Genomic DNA, 19,878 nt, shown 5'->3' on the forward strand with positions numbered 1-19,878 from the left:
ATCCCAAATAATACTATTTATGGTCAGTTACTTTTATACTAATGGAGAATCCACCTCTCTCTCCTTCCTCCTGCTTTAAGATGCTCCTACCTTTTAGACCATCTGCCATAATATCCCTTTTTGTGGCTTGGTGCCTAAATTTGCATCATAGTGCTCCTGCCGAGCAACTCGGAATGTTTTAATATTTGGAAGGCACAATGCAAACAGAAGTTGTTGTTGTCATTTCCATCTCAGGGATGCCATGAAACTGGGGAGTAGCAAGCCGTGGCCTGTAGCAATGAAGATGATCACAGGGAACTCCAGTATGTCTGCATCTTCCCTCCTGAAATACTTCCAGCCGCTTACAGAATGGCTCACTGAAGAAAATAAGAAGCAAAAAGAGACCCTCGGGTGGCCTGATTATGACTGGACTCCAGGTCAGTACAACATGATCTCCAGCTAAAGATAGCCATCCTTTAATATCCGAGCTCATTCATTCAGGTGTGCTGTTGGGTAGCATATCTTCACTCAAATGGTGGTGGAAATCTAAAACTTGTCCCCCAAAAGATTTCAAAACTGAGATTTAGATATTTTTGTCAGATTTAAAGCATTAATGAGTCAAACCAGGTGAATGGAATTAAGACCCAGGGGGTGGTGTGTGTATGGAATGAGCTGCTGGTGGAGGCTGGTACAGTTACAACATTTAAAAGGCATCTGGATGGGTATGGGAATAGGAAGGATTAAGAAGGAGATGGGCCAAGTGCTGGCAAATGGGACTAGTTGGGTTAGGATATCTGCTCAGCATACACAAGTTGATCCAAAGGGTATGTTTCTGTGCTATACATCTCTATGACTTTCCATGGATCAATCATTATTGAATTGACAGCTTTTGAGGTCAAATGGTCTCCTTCTCCTTCTCTGTCCCTATACAGGTGATGATACTGATAACAGTAAATTATCACCAACAATTGCTCCTTTGAAGTCACTAAGTCTGTTACCACTGACTGTTTTGGATGTGATTAGATTGACACTGCTACCATATGGAATAATGACCTGGGAAAGGATTCAGATGTTTAGTCTGAGCAGCAGTGATTAGAGTCATAGAGATGTACAGCATGGAAACAGACCCTTCGGTCCAACTCATCCATGCCGACCAGATATCCGAAATTAATCGAGTCCCATTTGCCAGCACCCGACCCATATCCCTCTAAACCCTTCCTATCCATATACCCATCCAGATGCTTTTTAAATGCTGTAATTGTACCAGCCTCCACCACTTCCTCTGGCAACTCGTTCCACACACGCACCACCCTCTGCATGAAAAAGTTGCCCCTTAGGTCCTTTCCCCTCTCACCCTAACCCTATGCCCTCTAGTTCTGGACTCCCCCACCCCAGGGAAAAGACTTTTGTCTATTTATCCTATCCATGCCCCTCATGATTTTGTAAACCTCTATAAGGTCACCCCTCAGCCTCTGAAGCTCCAGGGAAAACAGCCCCAGCCTGTTTAAGCCTCTCCCTATAGCTCAAATCCTCCAACCCTGGCAACATCCTTGTAAATCTTTTCTGCACCCTTTCACGGAAGGAGACCAGAATTGCACGCAATATTCCAACAGTGGCCTAACCAATATTCTGTACAGCCACAACCCATCTAACCCCGCCCCTGCCCACTTCTCCAAACCCGTCCAAACCCAGCCCCTGGCCGATCCACACTCCACCCTCCTATCCGGACCCCTCCCCGTCCATACTGTCTGCCCCGCCCCAGTGCACCCTCCACTCTCCCCATTCTCCCCCCCTCCAATGCAGCCAGACTGGGCACCAACAGTAAGACTGCTGTTGCCTTTGGCGGGTGAGTCTCCAAATAGCACACACACACACAGACGCACACGCACAGGCTCACACACCTCACACACACATTTTTACTGCAATGTTTTTACAAGTTCCACCTTTGCCCTGTACAGGACAATGTTGGAGAGATTATCTGTGGAAGGGGGATTTAGGGTACACTCCTGTGTAGAGAGAGAGAGAGCAGGCAGTCAGTCATCTGGGGACCGTGCCTGCACTCCCATCAATGTCCAGGCTTTCAGGAAGCATTTCAGGAAGCTGGGTTCATTTTTAATCAGTGTAAACAAAAGATGTGATCAGTGTTGGAAACACCTCTTTGATGTAATGCTTCTATCGGGACCTTGAGATCTCCTTTGATTAATCCGAAATTCGGATAATTGATATTCAGATAATTGAGGTTCCACTGTATAAGCGAATTAGACTTGAGCGTAGGAGGTTTAATCTGTAAGTTCACAGACCACATAAAAATTGGTGGGATGTTAATTAGTGAGGCAGATAGCCTTGGACTATGAGAGGATGTAGAGTCAAGAGTGTGGTGCTGGAAAAGTACAGTGGGTCAGGCAGCATCCGAGGAGCAGGAGAATCGACGTTTCAGTTTTGGGTTGGTTAGATGGGTTGATTAATGGCAAATATATTTCAATCGGATAAATGTGGGGCAATGTATCCAAGATTAGATTACTTACAGTGTGGAAACAGGCCCTTCGGCCCAACAAGTCCGCACCGACCCAGACCCATTCCCCTTTCACCAAACACTCGGGCAATTTAGCATGGCCAATTCACCTAACCTGCACATTTTTGGATTGTGGGAGCAAACCGGAGCACCCGGAGGAAACCCACACAGACACGGGGAGAACGTGCAAACTCCACACAGAGAGTCACCTGAGGCGGGAATTGAACCCGGGTCTCTGGCGCTGTGAGGCAGCAATGTTAACCATTGTGCCATCGTGCCACCCACACAAACAAGACAGGGAATTCATGATTAACAGTAGGAATCTGGGTGCAATAAGGATCAGAGGGGCCTTGATATGTATGGACACTGGTCCCTTCAGGTAGCGGGGGCAGGTGGAGAAAATGGTGAAGAAGACATATGGCATAGTTGCCTTGATTAGGCAGGGCATGGAGTTTAAGAGCAAGGAAGTAATGCTGGAACTGTACAAAATGCTAGTTAGGCCACAGCTGGACTACTGTGAGCAGTTCTGGAATCCAAATATTGGAGGATGTGATAACACTGGAGAGGGTGCAGAGGAGATTTGCCAGGATGTTGCCTGAGCTGGAGAGTTTCAGTTCTGAAGAGGAATAGACAGACTGGGTTGTTTTCCTTAGAGCAGAGAAAACAGAGAGAGGACATGATTGAGATGGATAAAATGATGCGGGGCAGAGATAGGGTAGAGAGGAAGGAACATTATCCCTTGATGGAGGGCTCCATAACCAGGGGCAGAAATTAAAGACAAGAAGCAAAAGGTTTAGAGGAGATATGAGGAAAAGGTCTTCCACCCAAAGGGTGGTGGGATTCTCTAACTCAGTGCCGACTGGGTGATCGCTTTGCTGAGCACCTTCGGTCTGTACATAATCAGGTCCCGGACCTTCCCGTGGCTTGCCACTTCAACACCCAATCCTGCTCCCATGCCCACATGTCTGTCCTTGGCCTGCTGCAATGTTCCAGTGAAGCTCAACGCAAACTGGAGGAACAGCATCTCATCTTCCGACTAGGCACGTTACAGCCTGCCGGTCTCAACATTGAATTCAACAACTTCAGATCATTTTATTTCATAGAACATAGAACAGTACAGCACAGAACAGGCCCTTCAGCCCACAATGTTGTGCCAACCACTGATCCTCATGTATGCACCCTCAAATTTCTGTGACTATATGCATGTCCAGTAGTCTCTTAAATGTCCCCAATGACCCTGCCTCCACAACTGCTGCTGGCAACGCATTCCATGCTCTCACAACTCTCTGTGTAAAGAACCCGCCTCTGACATCCCCTCTATACTTTCCTCCAACCAGCTTAAAACTATGACCCCTCGTGTTAGTCATTTCTGCCCTGGGAAATAGTCTCTGGTTATTGACTCTGTCTATGCCTCTCATTATCTTGTATACCTCAATTAGGTCCCCTCTCCTCCTTTTCTCCAATGAAAAAAGTCCAAGTTCAGTCAACCTCTCTTCATAAGATAAGCCCTCCAGTCCAGGCAGCTTTCTGGTAAACCTCACAAAGCCATGTTGACTGCATTTAATCAAGCCGTGCTCTTCCAGATGGTCATAACTCCTATCCCTCAGAATCCTTTCTAACACCTTGCAGACGACAGACGTGAGACTGACTGGTCTGTAATTGCAGGGGGTTTCCCTATTTCCTTTCTTGAAGAGAGGAATTACATTTGCCTCTCTCCAGTCCTCAGGTACGACTCCAGTGGAGAGTGAGGATGAAAAGATCTTCGCAAGTGGTGAAGCAATTGCATTTCTCGTTTCCCAAAGCAGCCGAGGACAAATCTGGTCCAGGCCTGGCGACTTGTCAATCTTAATGTTTGACAAAATTTTTCAGCACATCGGCTTCCTCTATCTCTATCCATTCCAGCATGCATACCAGCTCTTCAAAAGTTTCATTCACTACAATGTTCGTTTCTTTCGTAAAGACAGAAGCAAAAAACTCATTTAGGGCTTCCCCTACCTCCTCAGACTCCACACACAAAATTCCCTATGCTATCCCTGATCGGCCCTACTCTTTCTTTGACCATTCTCTTATCCTCACACAAGTGTAAAATGCCTTTGTGTTCTCCCTAATCCGTTCTGTCAAGCCTTTCTCGTGCCCCCTCCCGGCATTTATTTTTACATTTTTTTTTCACTGTTCTTGATTGTCTCTCTTTCTCTCGCTCCCCACTCTCTCATCACCTTTTTTTTCTCTCCTCTTCCTCCTTTGCTACCCTTTTCCCCTGTTTTCCATTTTGCCTCTGCTTCACACATCCCCCACATATTTTGTCACATAGCACTGGCTTCAGCCTTGGTCATTCACAGTTCCTAATCTCCCTATAATCTCTCTATGCACTGTCATTATTACCTCTTTATTGCTACCTTTGCTTCTGGAGCCATGACTCACCTTCTCTCAGCCCAGTATAAATACCTCCCTATTTCTCCCCTTTTTTTAAGCTTTGACAAAGGTCAGTTAGACTCGAAACGTCAGCTCTTTTCTCTCCTTACAGATGCTGCCAGACCTGCTGAGATTTTCCAGCATTTTCTCTTTTGGTTTCAGATTCCAGCATCAGCAGTAATTGGCTTTCATTAACACTGAAAGTGTGTTCTTTTTCACTCAGAACCTAAAAATCATTTCAGCGATTGAGTGACAGTTTTTAGACTGGGCTCGATTTATTTCTGTCAGGCTAGGGGGATAGGAATTGTCTTTTTGTCTTATGTCTTGTCCTCATTTCCAATAGTTAGATCATGGGACTTCTGATACTTATAGCGGTTTGACATTGCTTGCTGCAGGACAGATGATCAGGGAACCCGTCCTGCTCTGATCAGCTGCTTGTTGGAAAGATTTACAGGCTGTGTTATAAATACATCAAGCCTGGACCAATAAATCCTGGAATGGGACTCAAACCTGACCCACTCGTTATAAGAGCTCTGGTTGGAAACCAATATAGGATCAAAGGAACAACAAAGATCAGTCACGTTCTGATAGAAAATGGGCCAAATGACCTCCTTCTATTCAAATATTTACTGTATTCATGTCACTGTTATGCTGATCAGAATACAAATTAACTCTCACACATTCCTTTCCAGCTCTTTCTTCAGTGGAAGCTCCAGCTCCGACAACTCCAATTACCACTGTTGAGGGAAATCCAGTGCCTGTTCCAAAAAGCAAAGTGGATTTTCTGGGGTTAAGTTTAGATCCAGAGCAGGCTAAAGCAGGCCAGTGGATCCTGCTAGTACTGGCCCTGATCCTGGCTATAGCAGTCATTGCCCTCACAGTGAAAACATTTTTAAGAAATAAACAGCACAAATCAACATCTGAACTTGAACTGAAATAAAAAAAACAAATCTCATCAGGTCAGAATTCTTTCACTATGCAAAAACAAAACAATAATTCAACACTCAATTTATATTTGTAAATCTGCTGTAAGAATGTTTAATTAATCTCTTGGGTTGGGTAGTCCTAATACTTCGAACACTTCAGTGATGACTAGACATTTGATGCAGGGATGTGAAATAATATATTAAAGCGTTCTCTTGTGTAATTTGCTGTAACTTTTGAATGTGAAAATAATGTAAATTCGATCAGTATCGGGTTATATTGTTGAGATTCCAAGACAGCAAACTACTGTTCCATAGTATCCTTCTTCTCTGGATGTTGTTGCAATCCTGAGCCCAGCTGCTTTTAAAAAAAAGCGACCATATCTAACTGCAGTGGAAATGCGACCATTTCTGACTGCAGTGAAAATGCAACCATATCTGACTGCAGTGAAAATGTGACCATATCTAACTGCAGTGAAAACGCGACCATATCTGATTGCAGTTGAAATGCGACCATATCTGACTACAGTGAAAATGCGACAATATCTAACTGCAGTGGAAATGCAACCATATCTGAATGCAGTGAAAATGCAACCATATCTGACTACAGTGAAAATGCAACCATATCTAACTGCAGTGAAAATGCGACCATATCTGACTACAGTGAAAATACAACCATATCTGATTGCGGTGAAAATGCAACTAACTGCAATGAAAGTGCGACTGTATCTGACTGCAGTGAAAATGCAACCATATCTGATTGCAGTGAAAATGCAACCATATATAACTGCAGTGAAATTGCGACCATATCTGACTGCAGTGAAAATGCGACTATATCTAACTGCAGTGAAAATGCGACCATATCTAACTACAATGAAAGTGCGACCATATCTGACTGCAGTGAAAATGTGACCATATATGACTGCAGTGGAAATGTGACCTTTTCTGACTGCAGTGAAAATGTGACCACATCTGATTGCAGTGAAAATGTGGCCATATCTGACTGCAGTGAAAATACGACCATATCTAAATGCAGTGAAAACGCGACCATATCTGACTGCAATGGAAATTAGACCATATCTGATTGCAGTGAAAATGCTTAAAAATGTGTTGCTGGGAAAGCGCAGCAAGTCAGGCAGCATCAAAGGAGAAGGAGAATCGACGTTTCGGGCATAAGCCCTTCTTCTGAAGAAGGGCTTACGCCTGAAACGTCGATTCTCCTTCTCCTTTTATGCTGCCTGACCTGCTGCACTTTTCCAGCAACACATTTTTAAGCTCTAATCCCCAGCATCGGCAGTCCTCACTTCCTCCTGCCGTGAAAATGCGCCCTTTTGTGACTGCAGTGGGAAGGTGATTATATATAACTGCAGTGGAAATGCAGCACCATGTTAACACTTAAGGAATAAGACGGCTGATATGTTAGAATGAGGGGTATGTTACCCTGCTCAAGATTTTATCTTCCTCCTTTTTACTCAACATCAGAATTCTCTTGAGGCCCCTACCAACCCTTTAGATATTGGTCCTGCTTTTGTAACCCAGCATGTTTGTTGTGCCAAGTGGCAGACTCATACTTGGGTGACCTGAAGCTGCTGATGTCTGGAGGGTTCCTATAAACTATCAGCCCTGACGTGACTGCAACTATAAATTGAGCTGTCAGGTTTTGAGTGGAACATCAAGATCTTTCAATCAATCAAAAGGAAAAATTCCTCGATATGAGTGCAAGATATGTATGGACTCAGGGCTCGCCCTAATTTGTTGCCATTCTCATTATACCTCAATAAATCACTTCAGTTGTTGATTATTTTAAAACGGGTAACACAGGCAGCACAGCGCCCAATCTTGGTAAAGACTCACAAGACTTTGAAAGGAGTTTCTTACCATAATTTTTAAAAATCCTTCCCCCCCCCAACACACACCCCTTAGTTGAAGGGGTGATAAGATTCATTTATTTGATCCCATGATGCCCCGTGAATTCTTCCAATGAAAAGTTAAACAGCACAGAAAATGAAAGGTCCAGGTTCGATCTACAGTGGCCAAGGTGGGTCATCTCAGCCAGAGTGGCATTTGAGATTCCATAATCCATTGGACCTCTGAGCGAGGGAGCTGGGGTTTAGTCAGTGATTATCTTCCAGTGGAAGGAAGTTCCTGCCAAAGTGGAGTGAACAGAAGGTAAAGCTCAACTGTGAAACGCCATGTAGTCAAATAGCAAGTCATCTGCTGCTGTCAAGGCTCAGACAAGATATCCTTGAGGGTAACCAGCGCTCACTAAGAATCAAACCCTAGCCAGCAGCCAATGCCTTCGGAGGGGGAGTGACAGAATTGGCAAAGACATTCTCTCAAGAATATGCAGTAACATGAAAACAAAATCTAGAGGCCACCTCTAAAAATAATGCTGCTGTGTTCTAGAAAGATCTAGCTCATAACATCACATTGTTTCTTTTATGTAGACACATACATTCATTGCATGATTCACATAGGAAGTGTTCAGAGAAAGTAATCCGAGAGTATGTGACTGAGGAAATTGATGTACCAAACAGCATGCACAATATACTTAAGCTGTTTTAAACAAACCATTGTGTTCTGTATACTTTGTTCACTCCAGTTCCACCAGCACTAAAAGGGGCATTCTCTTGTCGACATACACACTTTTAATTTAATAATGTTCCAAGACTCCAAGCAGATGAGGCAACATCAGAACGATTTGCAGTACAGAGGAGCACTAACCTGGCTGTTGATTTTTACATCCCCTTTGCAGTGTGTGCCTTGGGTAACATTAAAAATGATCGATATTCACCGTTCAGCTGTAACTGGCATCTGTAAAATGTCTTTAACACAGGGGCAGCACGGTGGCTCAGTGGTTAGCACTGCTGCCTCACATCACCAGAGACCCGGGTTCAATTCCAGCCTCGGGTGACTGTCTGTGTGGAGTTTGCACATTCTCCCCGTGTCTGTGTGGGTTTCCTCCGGGTGCTCCAGTTTCCTCCCACAGTCCAAAAATGTGCAGGTTAGGTGAATTGCTAAATTGCCCATAGGTTAGGTGCGTTAGTCAGAGGGAAATGCGTCTGGATGGGTTACTCTTCGGAGGGTCAGTGTAGACTTGTTGGGCCGAAGGGCCTGTTTCCACACTGTAAGGAATCTAATCTAAAATAAACAGGACAGTTCACAGATGGTTTCAACCAAGTAAATCCAACAAGTCAAAGACATCTGAGGACGAGTAAACAAAGGTTTACCGCAAAGCGGTGGATTATAACAGCGCCTTGAGGGAAGACGGAGTGTCATCCCCAAAGACTGAAATTTAGGAAGCTGACAGGATGGCCAACAGAAGGAGAGCAGTGCGGAGATTGGAGGACTGCAGAGATTTCAGATAATTTCAGGATTGGAGATGGTTACACTAATAGACAAGGATGAAGCCACAGAAAAACTCAAACAGAAGGATATACATTTCAAAATTGAATTGATACTGTACTTGGAGCCAGTATCTATATGGCGCACCTATAAAAGTTGGCAAGGATATTTGCTGTCATGCCAAATTTCCTCAGCTGCCTGAGGAAGAAGAGACATTGTTGGGCCTTTGTAACCAGTGCGTCCACATGAAGAGTCCAAGAAAGCTTGTTGTGGATGACCACTCCCAGGAGCTTGACACTTTCCACTCGTTCCACCTCTGTGCTGTTAGTGTATAGGGGGAGCATGAGTAACATCCTGCCGAAAGTCAGTAATGAATTACTTGGTTTTGCTGGTATTGAGAACTAGTTGTTCTCAGTGCACCATTTTTCCATGTCTTCCACCTCCCGTCTGTTTCGATGCCATCTGGGATTCAACCGATTATGGTGGTGTCATCAGCGAACTTGTCAATAAATAAAGGTGCCACCAGCAATGACCCCATCCCTAAATTAATAAAAGTAAATGAGCAACATCATGGTTTACTCACCGCTAGACTTATTCATTCCAGACCGCTAGCCCAGAGTTTTGGATTACTAGTCCCATAAGATTACCAGAGGGCCACTGCTTCCAGTTCTGGAAGCAGTGGCCCTTTGGTAATCTTATGGGACTAGTAATCCAAAACTCTGGGCTAATGTTCTGGTGCATGGGTTTGAATCCCATCATGGTTGATGGTATAACGTTAATACAACAAGTATCTGGAATAGAATGCTTTAACACTGCTGTAAAACCCCATCTGATTCATTCATGTCCTTTAGGGAAGGAAACTGCCAGCCTTACCCTGGTCTGGCCTACATGTGACTCCAGACCCACAGCAATGTGGTTGATTCTCAACTGCCCTCTGGGCAAATAGGGATGGACAATAAATGCTGGCCCAGTCAGTGACACCCATGAGTGAATAAAAAAGAGAGTAAATAGAGATGGGTCAATGATATTTGGTGCAAGTTAGGGTAGACGCAACAGGATTTGGGAAATGTAGGATGCAAGATGGAAGAATGATCAGAACAGCATTGGAATGAATAAGTCTAGCGGTGAGTAAACCATGATGTTGCTCATTTACTTTTATTAATTTAGGGATGGGGTCATTGCTGGTGGCACCTTTATTTATTGACAAGTTTGCTGATGACACCACCATAATCGGTTGAATCCCAGATGGCATCAAAACAGACGGGAGGTGGAAGACATGGAAAAATGGTGCACTGAGAACAATTAGTTCTCAATACCAGCAAAACCAAGTAATTCATTACTGACTTTCGGCAGGATGTTACTCATGCCCCCTCCTACACATTAACAGCACAGAGGTGGAACGAGTGGAAAGTGTCAAGCTCCTGGGAGTGGTCATCCACAACAAGCTTTCTTGGACTCTTCATGTGGACGCACTGGTTACAAAGGCCCAACAATGTCTCTTCTTCCTCAGGCAGCTGAGGAAATTTGGCATGACAGCAAATATCCTTGCCAACTTTTATAGGTGCGCCATCAAGAGAATTGTGTCTGGATGTATCACTACCTGGTATGGCAACTGTACCATTCAAGATCGGAGACGGTTACAGAGAGTGGTGAACTCGGCCCGGCCAATCACAAAGGCCAAAAATGAGGGCTGCAGATGCTGGAGATCAGAGTCTAGATTAGAGTACTGCTGGGAAAGCACAGCAGGTCAGGCAGCATCCGAGGCAACCTCCCATCTATGAAGTCCATCTACCAGGCCCGCTGTCAAGGAAAGGCCACCAGCATTCCCAAAGATCCATCCCACCCTGGTAATGTTTTTCTACAACCTCTACCATCGGGGAGAAGGTACAGAAGCCTGAACACATGCACCAGCCAGTTTCAAAACAGTTTCTATCCTACTGTTGTTAGAATACTGAAATGGACTCTCAAACTCTTAACATTGACCTGTACCCGGGGCTTTGTTTTTGTTTACCTTTTATTTAGTTATTTATGCTACTTAACTCTGTGATCAGCCTGCATCGCTCACAAGACAAAGCTTTTCACTGTGCCTCGGTACACGTGACAATAAATTCAATTCAATTAAAAAATCAGAGAGAGAAAGATAAAAATTATTAAAGTGGGGGAGATAATTTTCAATTTCTTTAGTATGCTTAGAATCTTTGGTAATGAGAAGAAATTTGCATGTCAATAGCATCCTTCACATCATCAGGACATTTTGAAATGTGTTGCAGACAATGAGACTGCTTTGGAATACAATCCCTGGTGTAGTATCATGAAGTACAGTAACTTCTTGGCATGCTCACAAAAAGCCATGGATTGTTTGCTGAACATATATTAATGATGCTGATCATAAAGATCATACATATTAGACAGGCACTGGGAAAACACTCCTCTTAAAATTGAACAGTCGTAAACACAGCTTTCGGAATTACTGGAGGAGAAAGTCTGTGTCTGACACTTATCACAAAGATAACAACTAGTTATTACCAACAAAAACAGAATATGCAGCCTTCCCTTGAGTCTCAGGATTTGGATACAATTAGAATTGAGGGACTCCTGTGTCATTGTATTTGCCAATGTTAAGGCTCTGATCACCACCATAATACAATCAGTTTTCCATGCTACCAGGCTTGTTACATCTTGCACAGGCAGCTCTGCATTCCTTAAAGGACAGGAATTGCAATATTGCAAAGCTACTTGATTGGCTGTGAAATACTTTGGGACTCTGTCCAAGCTCTTTTCAAGTATAGTCCATATTAGTGCGCAGTAATATTTCAGACAGTACAACCTGCAGATTGAAACCCAATTATCCAGCAATTCCCTCCCCAACACCCCAAGAGAAAGCATTACAGAATTTATTTTCCGAATCCCTCAATTTCTAAAGGAAAATACAAAACATTCACTATACTTCAATGTAATAAACAGGACCCAATAAAGCAGAATATTGCTGGGAGCTGCTGTATATTGGTCAGAAGTTAGAGCAATGAACGTGGAGTTCCCAGTGAGTAAACTGACAAAGTCAGAAGTCACATGTCACCAGGTTATAGTCCAAGGTGTCGTCAGGTGAAGTCTACAATGCTCTGAAAGCTTGTGATTTTAAATAAACTTGTTGGACTACAAGCTGATGTTGTCTGACTTCTGATTTTGTCCACCCCAGTCCAATACCAGCTCCTTCACGTCAAGGCTACAATAAACTGACAAGTTACAGCATTTCTAAAGCCTCCGCCTCCATTCACAGGCATTGAGGAACAAATGAAAATTCTTCAATTAAAATTTACAAGCAATCTTTTAACCTCTATTTGGATTTCGAGTGTGGGCACTTGTTCAGAAACAGTACAGCATTGGTTCTCCCCACAGGCCACTTGAGCTATTAAGTATTTCCAGGATTTTCCAATTTCAGTTTCACTTTGTACATTCTAAACCTTCAATTAGCTGGGATGTGAGGGGATTTAAGTGATGCAATTTACAGTGAGTTTTACAGGCCATTCAGCTCAACTGAGCTATGCTGATATTCATGTTTCACATGAGCTTCTTTGTATTCAATGCCATCTCACCCTTTAGCCAAAAGCTTCTCATTCCCTTATGTATATATCCAGCTTCCCCTTAAATGCATCAATAATATTCCTCAGATGTTCCAATGGGCCTAAAGTTCTATTTGTGTTGGTAAATAAGTTCCACCTGAATTCCATAATGGATTTATTTGTGCCTGTCTAATATTTATGATACTAATTTTGAATGCCCCACCAGCAGGAACATATTTCTGAAGCTTACCCAATTACATTCTATCATAATTTTAAAGATGCGCATCTAATCATCCCTCAGACTTTTCTGTTCCAAGAATCCCAGTTCATCCAGTCTTAACTGGGTCAGCTGTTTCTTCCAATGACAGGGCAGTAATCCAGCTGGGTAACTGGAGTGGAGAAACACATTCTCTACAGAAATGATACAGTCTGGTCCACACCCTCCCCTCCCCTAACCAACGTCAACAGCAGCTGTCACAAGCTGAGCTATCTGGCTGCTGATCGCTTTTCAGCTGAGGAACTTGGAACAAATTTCGCTGGATTTGATATTGTTATTGTCAAGTTAACATTCCCTGGAGAGGTGTGCAGCAGGTTATTAATCTTCTGAGAATAATCAGATCAGTGCTTACAAATTAACCACATACCATTTAATTTTATTATTGCACATTATTCTTTTCAAAGGACTGTCCAGCAACAATATCATCCACACATGCATTCAGAGATCAGTGTCAGACTGAAAGTAATAAACAGTGACAGAGGTCTCATACACAGCTACACAACTCATAAATAATCAGGGACACACACATACAGATGCACAAAATTATACACATATGGGTACAAAGGTACTCATTCACTCTCTCAAATACTCAGACATACTCGCTCACATAGCTAAACAATCAGACACTTTCAATTACACAGACACACTAACATATATAAACTCATTCACACACACTAACAAAAAATAAATTCTCACTTGCACCAATAACTAACCACACACACAGTATCTTCCATACACAACTGTGAACTTTGTTTAATCCTCTAGGCTTACATGTTAAAGTAATGTGTGTTCAGTCAATGTACCTTTAATGTCTTCTGGTGCAGCTTTTCTAGCTGTATGAATGGCATACAACCAAAGGGTGCCCTATGACCAGTCTTGTGTAAAAATGGTATTATCAGGATATCTTTCAGTTTCCAGTGACAATTACTCAGCCATTTATTAAGTCAATATTATCAGGATATCATTCAGTTTCCAGTGACCTTTCTTGACTGAAAGAACAGGAATGAATTCTAGTCTGCTTGCCCACACGTTGGCCACAGTCAGTTTGCCTGGCTAGAGAGTTGTTGTTTGGCCCATATCAGCTTTAGACATGTTCCTGACCTCCCAGAGACACCCCAAACACCAAGCACATGACAATGTCAAATGGGTTCCATTTTTCTTGAGTCCACACACAAGCATGGCCTCATTAACGTGTATTAGACAGAATGGGAATAATTGCCTCTGTAAGACTAGAGACTCTTGGCTATTACATGTGACCTCTCTGGGCAAGGGCATTGCAATTTCCAAAGGAATGTAGGTATTTCTGAGGGGCTTGGAACCATTCCATAGGCAAATGGAAGATAATGCTAAGTAGTGTCCACGTTTGTCTGGGCCCAAGTGAGACAGACAGAAAGTGAGGACTGCAGATGCTGGAGATCAAAGTTGTAAAATGTGGTGAGTCGATCAGGAGAGTCGACATTTCGGGCATAAGTCCTTCATTCCTGATGAAGGGTTGATGCCCAAAATGTTGATTCTCCTGCTCCTCAGATGATGCCTGACCAGCTGTGCTTTTCCAGTGCCATACTTTTTGACTCCTAGTGGGATACCCTGTGATTGATAATGAATTAAAGATCCTATCTGAGTACCAATAGTGACTGCCAGTGGAACAGCTGGTCAGGCCGGACTATTGATGGTCATTTAAACATGAGAACACCCAAAGGGCCTGGCAGTCTGACATGTATCACTGCAAAGACACTCACTTGGTCATCATCACTGGATGGAATGGAGCAGAAGGATGTCAGGGCACACAGAAACCAATATAGATGAAATAGAAAACTTGATTGATCATCTCAGTACTCACATCTTACAATCATACTAGAGTTACTGACTAACCTTGATAATAACAGTATAAAAAAAATGGACAGAATGCAAGGGAAAACCCTTTTGTGGAGAGTTTTGGAAGCCATATTTTTAGAAACGTGTAGGTGGACAAACTTGAATAACAATGTGGAAGCTTGCAGAGGTCTGAGGTTATTACAATGGGGATTGAGTGGGGATGCTCCTTGCCTCCAGTAGTAACTAGCTCTGAGACGGTGACCCCCACCCCCCGATCAAAATGTTTCAGATGGCTTTGTGACAGCAACTTCAACCTTATTGCACACATTTACTTTATTGTTTATTTCAAACTAAGTCCAAAGCAAGCAAATTGCAGAGGTATATAGTGATGCCAATCTCCACAATAGCTCACACATTCGTTTGGAGTCTTGTTAAGGTCTGCTGAAGGTGTGTTGAGATAGAATTAGCTCCTACTTTCCACATCATTACAACTCAACCTCCACGTTATTATCAAACGTGTGCTGGCTGAGGCCAAGCATTCCTTTACAATAAATGCTTGAAATTAATTAAATGAATGGTAATGGGAATGAGAAATAAGTATTGTACAAGCATGCACACACACAATGCAGCTACCTTTCAAACACAGGCACAAACACAGTCCCTCTCTCACACACACAGTCCCTCTCTCTCTCTCACACACACACATACACAGTCCCTCTCTCACACACACAGTCCCTCTCTCACACACACAGTCCCTCTCTCTCACACACAGTCCCTCTCTCACACACACAGTCCCTCTCTCTCTCACACACATACACAGTCCCTCTCTCTTACACACACACACAAAGTCCCTCTCTCACATACACAGTCCCTCTCTCTTATACACACAGTCACTCTCTCACACACTCACATATGTGTACGCACACACACACACACAATTGCTAGTTCTACATAGTGGCCTTTTGTTTTGGCAGTCTCTGGAAGACGGTCCACTTGTCTCCTGAACAGCTACCTGTTGGCTTGGGGTTTGTTCTCTTCACCTGTATATGATGGAGGTGCCTTTACCTCTGAGCTGAGGCTGTCAGATTCAGTTTCTTTGTCAGCCTCATGATGGTAATCACCTTTGGTATCGATAGGGTGATATTTATAAAACCTTGCTGTGATGATGAAGATCAATGAGATCAGTGCCATGAGTAAAGCGAACACAAAAAATTCCACTGCCTGTTACCAGAAGAGAAATAAAATGACACGCATTAGTGAATCTTAACAAGAGGGGTTACATGCAGCACAAAATAAATATCCTCCTTCTGAACCACTCTCACTCATTCTATGACTGGACCATAAAAATATCGCCTGGTGAACAGGACAGCAAACTAAGGTGAGGACTGCAGATGCTGGAGATCAGAGTCTAGATCAGTGCGGTGCTGGAAAAGCACAGCAGGTCAGGCAGCATCCAAGGAGCAGGAGAATCGACATTTCGGGCAAAAGCCTTTCATCAGGAATGGAGGCAGGAAGCCTCCATGGTGGGGGGGCTGGGGAGAAGGTAGCAAAGAGTATAATAGGTGAATGGAGGTGGGGATGGAGGTGATAGGTCAGAGGGGAGGGTGGAGTGAATAGGTCGGAAGGAAGATAGGCAGGTAGGACAGGTCATGATGACAGTGCTGAGCTGGAAGGTTGGAACTGGGCTAAGGTGAGGGAAGGGGAAATGAGGAAACTAGTGAAATCCACATTGATGCCTTGGGATTGAAGTGTTCCGAGGCGGAAGATGAGGCGTTCTTCCTCCAGGCGTCTGGTGGTGAGGGAGCGGCGGTGGAGGAGGCCCAGAACCTCCATGTCCTCGGCAGAGTGGGAGGGGGAGTTGAAATGTTGGGCCACAGGGCGGTGTGGTTGATTGGTGCAGGTGTCTCGGAGATGTTCCCTAAAGTGCTCTGCTCGGAGGCATCCAGTCTCTCCAACGTAGAAGAGACCGCATCAGGAGCAACGGATATAATAAATGATATTGGTGGATGTGCAGGTAAAACTTTGATGGATGTGGAAGGCTCCTTTAGGGCTTTGGATAGAGGTGAGGGAGGAGGTGTGGGCGCAGGTTTTGCAATTCCTGTGCTGGCAGGGGAAGGTGCCAGGAGGGGTAGGTGGGCTGTTGGGGGTGTAGACCTGACCAGGTAGTCACGGAGGGAATGGTCGTTGCGGAAAGTGGAAAGGGGTGGGGAGGGAAATATATCCCTGGGAGTGGGGTCCGTTTGGAGGTGGCAGAAATGTCTTCGGATGATTTGGTTTATGCGAAGGTTGGTAGGGTGGAAGGTGAGGACCGCGGGGTTCTGGCCTTGTTACGGTTGAAGGGGTGGGCTTTGAGGGCGGAGGTGCGGGATGTGGATGACCCATGTGAGAAGGGAAATAACGGTCTCTAAAGAAGGAGGACATGGGAGACAGGATATTTGGGGGAGGGAAACAAGGTGACTCGAGCAGTGAGGTAATATGGGCAGGGCTCAGAAATAGGGGCTGTACTACAGGCCTCCCAACAGTGAATGTGAGATAGAGGTACAAATATGTACAGAGATCACGGACAGCAAACTAAGAATAGTAATTAAAAATAAAGCTAGAACCAACTCAAAGCTGGACATTAAGAGTTTAACATGTACTTATCTCATGTATTAATGTATTAGAGAACTCACATATACATATATTCCCCAGGGTACAACCAATATCAATAATTGCACTGAGATCAGTCATTAATGCAAACTTACTGTCAGCACATGACACCAATAGAGGGTGGAGACAGTGAGGACTGCAGATGCTGGAGATCAGACTCGAGAGTGTGGTGCTGGAAAAGCACAGCTGGTCAGGCAGCATCCGAGGAGCAGGAGAATCCCAGGCGGTGGCTCTTTCCTGATGAAGGGCTTTTACCCGAAATATCAATTCTGCTGCTCCTCAGATGCTGCTTGACCTGCTGTGCTTTTCCAGCACCACACTCTCAACACCAATGGTAGACTGGGAACTTTAGAGTCGAAAAAAGTGTAGCATTTGCAGTCCTCACTTTCACCTGGGAACTTTAGAAGCCAGGACTCAGAAGAGGGAACACAGCATCTGTAGGCCTGGGAGATCAAGAACATGGGAGACAGGATATTTGGGAGAGGGAAACAAGGTGACTCGAGCGGTAGGGTAATATGGGCAGAGCTCAGAAATAGGGGCTGTATTACAGGCCTCCCAACAGTGAATGTGAGATAGAGGTACAAATATGAACAGAGATCATGGAAAGATATAGGAGAAACAGGGTGGTGGTGATAGGAGACTTTAATTTTCCCAACATTGTCTGGGTTTCACTTAGTATTAGAGGTCGGGAAGGAGCAGAATTTGTAAGGAGCATCCAGAGGGTTTTCTAGAGCAGTATATAACTAGTCCAACTCAGGAAGGGGCCATACTGGGGCTGGTGTTGGGGAATGAGCCCGGCCAGGTGGGTGAAGTTTCAGTAGGGGATTACTTTGGAAATAGTGATCACAATTCCTTATGCTTTAGGACACTCGTGGACAAAGACGAGAGTGTCCTAAAGGAAGAGCTAAATTGGGGGAAGGCCAACTATACCAAAATTGGGCAGGAGCTGGGGAATGTAGATTGGGAGCAGCTTTTATTCATATATAAGGAGCAAGAGGGTAACGAGGGAAAAGCTTGACCCACTCGAGGAAAGTAATGGGTGGAGTCAGAAAAAATGGGCGAGATTCTTAATGAGTATGCTGCATCGGTATACACCGAGGAGAGGGACATGATGGAAGTTGAGGTTAGGGATAGATCTTTGGTTAGGGATAGATCTTTGATTACTCTCGGTCAAATCGGCATACCGAGGGAGGAAGTGTTGGGCATTCTAAAAGGCATTAAGGTGGACAAGTCCCCAGGTCCGGATCGGATCTATCCCAGGTTACTGTGGGAAGTGAGAGAGGAAATAGTTGGCGCTTTAACAGATATCTTTGCAGCATCCTTGAACACAGGGGAGGTTCCAGAGGACTGGAGGATTGCTAATGTTGTCCCCTTGTTTAAGAAGTGTAGCAGGGATAATCCAGGTAATTGCAGACCTGTGAGCCTGATGTCAATGGTAGGGAAGCGATTGGAGAAGGAAATGGGCTTATCAGTGATAGGCAACATGGTTTTGTGCAGGGCGGGCCATGTCTTACAAACCTAATAGAACTCTTTGAAGAGATGACAAAGTTGATTGATGGGGGAACAGCTGTAGATGTCATATACATGGATTTTAGTAAAGCGTTTGAGAAAGTTCCCCATGCTACGCTGATGAAGAAGGTGAAGTCTCCTGGGGTCCAGGGTGTTCCAGCTAGATGGATAGGGAACTGGCTAGGGAACAGGAGACAGAAAGTAATACTGGAAGGGAGCTACTCAAAATAGAGACCTGTGACTAGTGGTGTCCCACAGGGATCTGTGCTGGGATCACTGTTGTTTGTGATATACATAAATGATTTGGAGGAAGGTGTAGGTTGCCTCATTAGCAAGTTTGCAGATGACATGAAGATTAGTGGAGTAGCAGATAGTGAAGGGGACTGTCAGAGAATAGATAGATTGGAGAGTTGGGCAGAGATATGGTGAATGGAGTTCAATCCGGACAAACGCGAGATGATACATTTTGGAACATCCAATTTAAGAGCGAACTATACAGTAACTGGAAAAGTCCTGGGGAAAATTGATGTGCAGAGAGATCTGGAAAATTGATGTGCAGAGAGGTGCATTGTTCCCTGAAGGTGGCAATGTAGGCCAATAGAGTGGTCAAGAGGGCATACATCATGCTTTCCTTCATCTGACGGGGTACTGAGTACAAGAGTTGGCAGGTCATGTTACAGTTGTATAAGACTTTGGTTTGGCCACATTTGGAATACTGTGTAGAGTTCTGGTCGCCACATTACCAAAAGGATATGGATGCTTTGGAGAGGGTACAGAGGAGGTTCACCAGGATGTTGCCTGGTATGGAGGATGCTAGCTATGAAGAAAGGTTGAGTAGATTAGGATTATTTTCATTGGAAAGACGGAGGTGGAAGGGGGACCTGATTGAGGTCTACA

General features: G+C 44.2%; 2 protein-coding genes across 4 annotated transcripts in view; one reads left to right on the forward strand and one right to left on the reverse strand.

Moving 5' to 3' along the window:
* ace (angiotensin I converting enzyme (peptidyl-dipeptidase A) 1) overlaps positions 1-6,967 on the forward strand; it is a 175,688-nt gene extending 168,721 nt beyond the window's left edge. For both annotated transcript variants that reach the window (XM_072561039.1, XM_072561038.1), the window contains exons 24-25: positions 235-416; positions 5,596-6,967. In XM_072561039.1, the coding sequence (XP_072417140.1) occupies positions 235-416; positions 5,596-5,843 (430 nt within the window). In that variant the 3' untranslated portion in view covers positions 5,844-6,967. The remainder of the gene's footprint in view (positions 1-234; positions 417-5,595) is intronic.
* A 6,389-nt stretch (positions 6,968-13,356) lies between these two features.
* The window catches only part of LOC140465507 (solute carrier family 15 member 2-like), a 309,483-nt gene continuing 302,961 nt past the window's right edge, over positions 13,357-19,878 (reverse strand). For both annotated transcript variants that reach the window (XM_072561041.1, XM_072561040.1), the window contains exon 22: positions 13,357-16,044. In XM_072561041.1, the coding sequence (XP_072417142.1) occupies positions 15,832-16,044 (213 nt within the window). In that variant the 3' untranslated portion in view covers positions 13,357-15,831. The remainder of the gene's footprint in view (positions 16,045-19,878) is intronic.

The sequence above is a fragment of the Chiloscyllium punctatum genome, chromosome 42 (genome assembly GCF_047496795.1).
Source record: "Chiloscyllium punctatum isolate Juve2018m chromosome 42, sChiPun1.3, whole genome shotgun sequence".
NCBI classification, from domain to species: domain Eukaryota; kingdom Metazoa; phylum Chordata; class Chondrichthyes; order Orectolobiformes; family Hemiscylliidae; genus Chiloscyllium; species Chiloscyllium punctatum.